Source organism: Mandrillus leucophaeus, unplaced genomic scaffold (assembly GCF_000951045.1).
Source record: "Mandrillus leucophaeus isolate KB7577 unplaced genomic scaffold, Mleu.le_1.0 Scaffold91, whole genome shotgun sequence".
NCBI lineage: Eukaryota > Metazoa > Chordata > Mammalia > Primates > Cercopithecidae > Mandrillus > Mandrillus leucophaeus.
In genome coordinates this window covers 259,838-270,562 of record NW_012109919.1, presented here as the reverse complement: position 1 = coordinate 270,562, position 10,725 = coordinate 259,838, and the positions used below count along the sequence as shown (strand labels likewise).

General features: G+C 38.3%; 1 protein-coding gene across 4 annotated transcripts in view; it reads left to right on the top strand.

Moving 5' to 3' along the window:
- The window catches only part of MEF2A (myocyte enhancer factor 2A), a 125,492-nt gene that overhangs the window by 90,370 nt on the left and 24,397 nt on the right, over positions 1 to 10,725 (top strand). For all 4 annotated transcript variants that reach the window (XM_011969805.1, XM_011969804.1, XM_011969801.1 and 1 more), the window contains one exon: positions 7,000 to 7,187. In XM_011969805.1, the coding sequence (XP_011825195.1) occupies positions 7,000 to 7,187 (188 nt within the window). The remainder of the gene's footprint in view (positions 1 to 6,999; positions 7,188 to 10,725) is intronic.

The window sequence follows — 10,725 nt, the reverse complement described above, 5'->3', positions numbered from 1 at the left end:
GCCCCAGTGAGATGAACCTGGTACCTCAGTTGAAAATGCAGAAATTACCCGTCTTCTGTGTCGCTCACACTGGGAGCTAGAGGCTGGAGCTGTTCTTATTCGGCCATCTTGGGCGTGCCCCCACTATTCTAATTTTGCATTTTTTTTTAGTGGGGTTTTGCCATGTTGGCCAGGCTGGTCTCCAACTCATGACCTCAGGTGATCCGCCCACCTTGGCCTCCCAAAGTGCTGGGATTACAGCTGTGAGCTACCATGCCTGGGTCTGTTATTAAAAAAAAAAAAATTATTATTTCAATAGTTTTCGAGGAACAAGTGGTGTTTTGTTGCATGGAAAAGTTCTTTAGTAGTGATTTTGGAGTTCACCAGAACAGTGTACACTGTACCCAATGTGTAGTCTTCTATGCCTCACCCGCTCCCAGCCTTCCTCCTTGAGTCCCCAAAGTCCATTGTATCCTTCTTATGCCTTTGCATCCTCATAGCTTAGCTCCCACTTGTAAGTGAAAACATGTGATGTTTGGTTTTACATTCCTGAGTTACTTCTCTTAGAATAATGGTCTCTCGTTCCATCCAGGTTGCTGCAAATGCCATTATTTTGTTCCTTTTTATGGCTGAGTAGTAGTAGTCCATGGTGTACATATATATATGTATTTGTATATACACATATATACATATGTGTGTATATACACATATATACATATGTATGTATATACACATATATACATATGTATGTATATACACATATATACATATATGTGTATATATACACACACACATATATGTATGTGTATATATACACATATATACATATATGTATATATACACACATATGTGTATATATACACACACACATATATATATATCACATTTCCTTTATCCACTTGTTGTTGATGGACATTTAGGCTCGTTCCATATTTTGACAATTGCAAAATGTGCTGCCATAAATATGTGTGCACCAATGTCTTTTTCATATAATGACTTCTTTTCTTCTGACCCAGTAGTGAGATTGCTAAATCAAACCATAGTTCTACTTTTAGTTCTTTAAGGAATCTCTGTACTGTTTTCTTTAGTGGTTATACTAGTTTACATTCCCACCAGCAGTGTATAAGTGTTTGCTTTTCATCATATCCATGCCAACATCTATTATGTTTTGATTTTTAAAATAGGCTATTCTTGCAGGAGTAAGGTGGTATCTCATTGTGATTTTGATTTGCATTTCACTGATAATTATGCTGAGCATTTTTTCACATGTCTTTTGGCAATTTGTATACCTGCATTTGAGAATTGTCTATTCATGGCCTGTGCCCACTTTTTGATGGGATTATTTGTTTTTTTATGGCTGAGTTGAGTTCCTTGTAGATTCTGGATATTAGTCCTTTGTCAGATGCATAGTTTGTGAAGATTTTCTCCCACTCTCTGGGTTGTCTGTTTGCTGATTATTTCTTTTGCTTTGCAGAAGCTTTTTAGTTTAAGTAGGTCGCGTCTATTTATTTTTTCTCTATCATATTTGCTTTTGGGTTCTTGATCATGAACCCTTTGTCTAAGCCAATGTCTAGAAGAGTTTTTCCAATGTTCTAGAATTTTTATGGTTTCAGGTCTTAGATTTAAGTCTTTGGTTTATCTTGAATTGATTTTTGTGTAAGATGAGAGATGATTCTTCTACATGTGGCTTGCCTATTATGCCAGCACCATTTGTTGAATAGGGTGTCTTCCCCACTTTATGTTTTTGTTTGCTTTGTTGAAGATCAGTTGGCTGTAAGTATTTGGCTTTGTTTCTGGGTTCTCTATTCTGTTCCATTGGTCTGTGTGCCTGTGTTTATACCAGTACCACGCTTTTCTGGTAACTATAGCCTTGTAGTGTAGTTTGAAATGAAATAATATGGTGCCTCCAGATTTTTTTTTTTTTTGCTTAGTCTTGCTTTGGCTATGCAGGCTTTTTTGGTTCCATGTGAATTTTAAGATTTTTTTCCCCCTAGTTCTGTGAAGAATGATGGTGGTATTTTGATGGGAATTGCTTTAAATTTGTAGATTGCTTTTGGCATTATGGTCATTTTCACAATATTGATTCTACCCATCCATGAGCATGAGATGTGTTTCCATTTGTGTCATCTGTGATTTCTTTCAGCAGTGGTTTGTAGTTTTCCTTGTAGAAATTTTTCACCTCCTTGGTTAGATATGTTAATTTTTTGCGCCTGTTGCAAAGGGATTGAGTTCTTGATTTGATTCTCAGCTTGGTCATTGTTGATGTATAGCAGTGCTGCTGATTTGTGTACATTGATTTTGTGTCCTGGAACTTTACTGACTCTAGTAAAAATGTCATAGATGGCTTTTATTACCTTGAGATATGTCCCTTCTGTGCCAGTTTTGCTTATTGACTTGTGTATGTTAAACCCACCCCTGCATCCCTAGTATGAAACCCACTTGATCATGATGTATTATCTTTTTGATATGCTGTTGGATTCGGTCAGCTGTTATTTTGTTGAGGATTTCTGCACCTGTGCTCATCAGGGATATTGGTCTGTAGTTTACTTTTGTTATATCCTTTCCTGGTTTTGGTATTAGGGTGATACTGGCTTCATAGAATGATTTAGGGAGGATTTTCTCTTTCTCTATCTTTTGGAATAGTTTAGTAAGATTGGTACCAGTTCTTCTTTGAATGCCTGATAGAATTCAACTCTGAATTCATCTGGTCCTGGACTTTTTGGTGGTGGTGTTGGCAGTTTTAAAAATTATTGTTTCAGTCTCGCTACTTGTTATTGTTCCATGCAGAGTTTTATTTTTTCTTGATTAAACCTAGGCAGGTTATGTATTTCCAGGAATGTATCCACCTCCTCTAGATTTTCTAGTATCTTTTTCCACCCCTTTACTTTATGTGAGTCTTTATGTGTTAGGTAAGTGTCTTGAAGACAGCAGATACTTGGTTGGTGTATTTTTAACCATTCTGCCATTCTGTATCTTTTAAGTGGAACATTTAGGCCATTTACATTCAACGTTAATATTGAGATGTGAGGTACTATTTTATTCATTGTGTTAGTTGTTGCCTGAATACTTTTTTTTTCATTGTGTTCTTGTTTTATGGGCCCTGTGAGATTTATGATTTAAGGAGGGTGTATTTTCAGGTTTTGTTTCAAGATTTAGAACTCCTTTTAGCATTTCTTAGTTGTGCTGGCTTGGTAGTGGTGAATTCTCTCAGCATTTGTTTGTCTGAAAAAGACTTTATCTCTTCTTAATTTATGAAGCTTAACTTTGCTGGATACAAAACTCATGGCCAGCAATTATTTTGTTTGAGGAAGCTAAAGATAGGACCCCAATCTCTTCTGGCTTGTAGGGTTTCTGAGGAGAAATCGGCTGTTAATCTGATAAGTTTTCCTTTGTTGGTTACCTGATGCTTTTGCCTCTCAGCTCTTAATATTCTTCCCTTTGTCTTCACTTGAGGTAATCTGATTACTGTGTGCCTGGGTGAAGATCTTTTTGCTATGAATTTCCCAGGTCTTCTTTGAGCTTTTTGTGTTTGAATTTCTAGATCTCTAGTGAGGCCAGGGAAGTTTTCCTCAGTTATTTTCTCAAATATGTTTTCCAGACTTTTAGATTTCTCTTCTTCCTCAAGAACACCGGTTATTCTTAGGTTTGGCTGTTTAGCATAATCTCAAATTTTTTAGAGGCTTTGTTCATTTTTGTTTTTTGATTTTTTTTTTTAATTTGTCTTTATTTGATTGGGTTAATTCTGTCACCCAGGCTGGAATGTGGTGGTGTGATCTTGGCTCACTGCAACCTCTGCCTCCTGGGCTGACTCAGCCTCCTTAGTAGCTGGGACTAGAGGTGTACACCACCATGCCCTGTTAATTTTTCTTTCTTTTCCTTTTTTTTTTTTTTTTTTTGTAGAGATGGGGTTTCACCATGTTGCCCAGGCTGGTTTTGAACTGGGCTCAAGCAATCTGCCCACCTCAGTCTTCCAAAGTTCTGAGATTGTAGGTATCAGCCACCACATCTGACCCAGGGGCAAACCATTTTATTTCTCAGAATGCAGTCTTGTCAGGATGAGATTATTAGGACGAGTTTTAGGCCAGTGTTAAGCACACAGCAGACACTCAGTTTTTGTTAGTCCTTGCATGTGTATTAATACAGGAGTGTGTGGGTATGTGTGTATTTGTAACATCTAGTGTCTGCTTATTTTTCGTGAATTCTGAAGTTTTCTTTTTTTCTTTATACTAGAATGAAAGGAGCAGAACAAATACAGCTACCCTTTCCTTCTGATGGTCCCTGAAGCTGTGGATTCTCCAGGCTTATCTGCTCTGCCATTCCTCACTCACACCTTGTTCATTCGTGCTTTAACATATTTTTCTCACATTTATCCATAATGCCTGCCTTCTCTTTTCTTCTTCTGTCATTTCAGACTGCTCAGTAGTTAATCCCACAAAGGCTTTCCTAATTAAGCTGATATATTTGTGATCAGTGCTTTCTATCTCATTGTAAATTTTGTGTGGTTACCTCTAGTTTGCCCATATTGTAAGTATAATTCATGCCTATGTGATATGCCTGTTCTTGCTAACTAGATGAAAAGCTCCTTGAAGACCTGTATAGGCTTTTTATGGCTTCTCTACATATACCCTCCCAGGGGCACAGTACTGTATACATAATAGATGTTTGAATTTTTTTAATTTCCAGATAGTAAAGGTACTTCTATGTTTCCTGATTTTAGACAGTTGCTAGTCTTAAGGACATGTGAATGCTGAGTCCTACCCAGAGAACATAAGAGGCCTGTTTGGCTTATCAGGAACCTCTGGCTCACTATTCTGAATATTTTGTTCTTTGCCAGCTTCGTAATAAACACTTATTCTTTTATTCTTCCCTGCTTTATTTGTGATTTACTTTGAAATTGAAATACCACACTGTAGTCTCTGTTTTATAAATTCACATTATATGTTTCTGTACACTGGTTACTTATCTACTTTTTATTTGTGTCATTATCTCTGCTGTTGGACTGCAAACTGGTGAATAGTAGCTATTTCTATTAGGATACTATCAGTTGCAACTAACAGAAAACTACCTCAGGCTTAAATTGTATAGGGGATGTGTTAACTTACATGTAACTGAAAGATCCAGAAGTGGTACAGACTACAAGCACAGTTTAATCAGGGCTTTTACATCATTTGTTTGCTGTTCTCCTTTTTGTATCAGCTTTTTCCTCATTCCGGCTTTCTTCTGAGTCCCAAAATGACTTAAGAATAAGATGCTGGCCGGATGCATTGGCTCACGCCTGTAATCCCAGCACTTTGGAAGGCCGAGGTGGGCAGATCATGAGGTCAGGAGATCGAGACCATCCTGGCTAACGTGGTGAAACCCTGTCTTTGCTAAAAATACAAAACATTAGCCGGGCATGGTGGTGGGCACCTGTAGTCGCAGCTACTCAGGAGGCTGAGGCAGGAGAATGGTGTCAACCGGGGATGCGGAGCTTGTAGTGAGCAGAGATCGCTCCACTGCACTCCAGCCTGGATGACAGAGCAAGACTAAAAAAAAAAAAAAAAAAAAAAAGAATAAAATGCTTTCTCAGGCACAGTTTGGGGAATGTGGGAGCCTCCCTGACAATCATGGAACAATTGTTTTACCCGGGTTCTGATTGGTCATTACCACATCCAGTCACTGTGGTGAACGAGAATGACCTGAGTCAAATGCCTGTCACTAAGTTCATCTGGGGGTTGGAGAGAGGGTTGCAGAGAGTCAGCCCCACCCAGTCCACGTGGTTGCTACACATGGGAAGAAGTAGAATGACTGACTACAGTATTCATGAAAACAGGATGGTTTCATATTTATTTATATCTCAACTGGTTCCCAAAAGTATTATATACATAGAACATATATCACAATATGCCTGTTTCCTCATTTCATCTAAGAGAGATGGAAGGTTCTGTCAGGGAAAGTTTAAAAATAGGAATAAGATGATTAACGTGAGATAAATCAGAAATATTTAATAAGGACCTCAATGAAGCTGAAAAAACAGAACCAGTGAAGTAGAGCCATAAGGAAGAAGTACTTAGTGAAAATGAGGCATTAGAAATGAGTGCTGAATAAGCTACAGTTAAGAAGTTACTCTGATACCTAGTTCACTACTCAGAACTTAGTAGTAGCAGTGCCTTTGCTCTCACAAGAGTGATTGAATAGGCTGTTCTCAGACATTTTCTATAATACCTCCATTATTTTAGTCCCTAAAATGAGACTAAATGAGATGCCCTGTTAGAAATGTGATCTTTTGTTTCTTTGAAATACAGTTTCACACTGTCATCCAGGCTGTAGTGCAGGGGCATGATCTCAGCTCACTGCAACCTCCGTCTCCCGGCTTCAAGCAATTCTCTTGCCTCAGCCTCCCAGGTAGCTGGGATCACAGGCGTGCGCCACCATGCCCGGCTAATTTTTGTATTATTAATAGAGACAGAGTTTCAACGTGTTGGCCAAGCTGGTCTCAAACACCTGACCTCAAGTGATTCGCCCTCCTCGGCATCCCGAAGTGCTGGGATTACAGGTGTGAGCCACCGCACCCGGCCAGAAATGTGTTGTGTTTTAAATCTCTCTTAGCAAATCCAAGCAGTAATGCTGTACAAGTGTCATTAGTCTTAAGCTTTATATGTATTTCAGACTTTGCTTGTCTTCCTCTGCTTATTTTTAAAATATCCAAAGATACTTCATTAGTTACCACAGGTTGAGTATCCCAATACAAACTGCTCTAAAATCTGAAACACTTTGAGCACTGATGTGATTCTCAGAAGAAGTGTTAATTGGAGGATTTTGGATTTTCAGGTTTAGGGATGCTCAGCCCTTAAGTATGTTATACAAGTATTCCAAAATCAGAAACGCTTCTGGTCCGAAGCATTTCGGATAAGGGATACTCAAACGTGTAGTGAGTTTTGTTATAAAATTTATTTGCAACTCAGACTGGGGAAAACTTTGTTTGTGCCAAAGTGTTTTAATAACTCTTCTCACATAATTGAATGATATTTTTCCCCCCAGGGAATGGATTTGTAAACTCAAGAGCTTCTCCAAATTTGATTGGAACTACTGGTGCAAATAGTTTAGGCAAAGTCATGCCTACGAAGTCTCCCCCTCCACCAGGTGGTGGTAATCTTGGAATGAACAGTAGAAAACCAGATCTTCGAGTTGTCATCCCCCCTTCAAGCAAGGGCATGATGCCTCCACTAGTAAGTTGAACCTTTCTTCAACTTCATTCTTTAAAACATGTATTTTATACATAGTCAGTCTGTAGCTTCCTTTGGAATTTTCTGTGCCACCATAGAATCTACACCTATTCCTAACAAATATTTCCATTCGAAATTAGTATTTGAAGAGACAAGTCTATTTCAAATACACAAAAATCAGATTATGGAAATTTGCTTAACGGTTATTTAAAATTAAAGCTAAATATGAACATGGTTGGAACTGGAGGTTATTAAGTGAAATAAGCCAGGCACAGAAAGATAGATACTGCATGATCTCACTCATATGTGAGTGAGACCTAACAAAATTGATCTTGTAGAGACAGAAAATAGAATGATAGCAGAGGCTGGGAAGGGTGTGTGGGTGGGATATGGGATGAAGAGAGGTTGATTCGTGGGTAAAAACATACACTTAGATACAACAAATATACCCCTGTATTTGATAGGAGAGAAGAGTGACTATAGTTAGCAACATTGCAGATGGAGTCTATTTCTGAGTAGCTAGAAGAGAGGACTTGAAATGTTCCCAACAAATAGAAAGTATAAATACTCAAGGTAATAGATACCCCAAATACCCTGACTTTGATCATTACACATTCTATGAATGTAACAAATATTCACATGTACCCCATTAATATGTAACACTTTTAGAGATTATTATGTTTAACTTTAATTTTACCAGGCTAGAAATATTAAACATGAGTTATTTATTCACTGTACTTTGTATACTTTCATTAATCAATTAAACATGCTTTTCTGTGAGAGAAGCACTAAACTATTAGTTAGAAAATTCTGCATACCAGGCAGGGTACAGTGGCTTACATCTGTAATCCCAGCACTTTGGGATGCCAGGGTGGGTGGATCACCTGAGGTCAGGAGTTCAAGACCAGCCTAGGCAACATTGTGAAACCCCATCTCTACTAAAAATACAAAAATTAGCTGGGTGTGGTGGTGTGTGCCTGTAATCCCAGCTACTCAGGAGGCTGAGGTAGGAGAATCACTTGAACCCAGGAGGTGGAGATTGCAGTAAGCCGAGATCATACCACTGCACTCCAGCCTGGGTGACAGAGCAAGACACTGTCTCAAAAAAAAAAAAAAATTCTGCATACCACAGAACTATTGTAGGATAGGGAAGAATGCACACAAACTTGAGTGAGTTATTCTCCAATTAATTTTATTTGCTTATTCCTTCTCAAATAACCTTTCTATTTAACTGTATAAAGAATGCAGGTAGCCTCTATTCCACTCCTTGATGACGGCTTTAGGGTTCTGGTCTCATTTGTTTTTGAGTCTTAAGTCTGTTTATAAAGAACAGGACAATATATTTATCCCCCTTAGCCTCTTGTAGAAAAAAAACTGGAATGTATAATCAAGTTTTAAAATCTCTTAGTTTAGCAACTGTTTGACTGCTAGCATACTAAATGATATGCCAGGTGTTCTCTCTACTGAGCAGTTGCTAAACTCACCATTAGAGTTTTTGCTAAGTGAAAGTGATGCTATCAGGCTTAGATAATAATTCCACATTGGTATAATGCTTTATAGATTTCAAAACACCTTCATGTGTATACTGTCTCATTTAATTCTCAGTTAGCTTGTGATCATTGCAAGGTAGAGATTAGGAAACTGAGTTAAAGGTTATTACTTGTCCAAGATAGTTCAAAATAGAGCCAGGACCAAATCTCTTTAAGTCTTATAGTCCAGGTCAAAAAACAAGTACTTTTTTATTTGGCGATACAGAAGTCTGGAAACAGTCACTCCCAGTCTTACAATTAAAAAAACTTGGATATACAGAAAGTTCATAGTTTTCCTCGAACTCATTATAGTGCTGAGATTTCAGGGCAACCAACTGGCCCAGATGCTCCAGAGTCAAAGATACTGTGAGGAGAGATGACATTTGAGCATTAGGCAAGACACAGATAGTAAGAGTTAAGCTAGGGTGATTGGTGAATTGCTGGAGACCAGGTGTACACTGACAGAACTGTGTGAAACTCCTGGGGGCCGCAGTATAAAACAGGGTGAGTCTGTGTTCTCTTGTAGACTTTTTTCTCCATGAATCCCGTGGGGTGCTCAGAAGCTCCTGCAAAGGTCTCGCTGTGGTACACAACTGGGAGAGGGGAAGAGTAGCTCTACACTAGGGGCAAAAAGTTTTGCCTGGATCTTTTTGTCTTCTTTCTCTAATATGGAACAAAAGCTTTAATCTTTAAGACGACGAACAACAAACATTATCACTCTTAGGGCACTGTTGAAATCCTGTTTAATGGAAAAGGCAAAATATCTTCAGCCAGTGGTGAAGGAACAGGAAGACATGCTCGGTATGGAGCAACGCCAGGAGAGTGGCAGGATGACTGAGAAGGCCACAGCCTGAGGCACAACAAGAGAGGGGATGACTTAAAGCTGAGAGTGGAGCAGTCACTAGGGGAAAATCTGGCATGCAGATAGATCCCCACCCCCAGAGGGATATGAAGCTTGTGGTAGGTGCCCTGATGGTAACCAGAGCAACAGTAAGGCTCAAACCTGGCCCAGCTTCTAATGAAATTAACTCGAGTCTTGCACTAATAGCTTAACAGGAGGGAAAAACCTGTAGGTCTATTAGTAGGAATTACCCATGCTGAAATACAAAGAGAAGAGTGAAAACAAGACAAAAAACAGAATGAAGTATCCAAGAGCTATGCGCCATTATCAAATGGCATAACATATTTATAATTGGACTTCCAAAAAGACAAGAGAGAACAGATTAGGAGTAATATTTTAAAAAATAACCAGTACCAAGCAGGATAAATACTACTGCCAACACACACACACACGCATACGCACACACACTCTCACTCTCAGACTGCTAAAAGCAAAAGATCAAGAGAATAATCTTAGAGAAGAGATATATTGTATACAGAAAAACAAGGATTAGTACCGTACTTTTTTCTTCACAAACTAAACTATGCAAGCAAGAAAAGGGGAGTAACATTGAACGTGCCGAAATTTTTTAAAAATTCCTCTCACCCCAAAATTCTCTACCCACCAAAAATATCTTTGAGAAATGACAATTTCCTCAAACAAAAGTCGGAGGAATTTATTGCCAGCAGACCTGCTCTACAAAAAATGTTAAAGGACTCTGATCCCAGCAAAAACTTGAGTCTACCCAAAGACCTGAACAGTGGAAATGCAATAAATGAAGACAAATAAAATCTGGTTTTCCCTACATTTTATAAACGTTTTATTTTTAGAACAATTTTAGATTTATAGAAAGATTGCAAAGATAGTACAGAAAGTTTTCATATACCCCACACATAGTTTTTTTCTGTCATTAACATTAGTATGGTGTATTTGTCACCACTATTGAACCAGTACTGATATGTTGTTATTAACTGAAATTCACACTTTATTCAGATTTATTTATTTTTAACCTTGTGTCTTTTTCTATTCTAGGATCCAATCCAGGATACCACATTACATTTAGCAATCATGTCTCTTTAGCCTCCTCTTGACTGTGAGAGTTTCTAAGACTTTCCTTGCTTTAATGACCTTG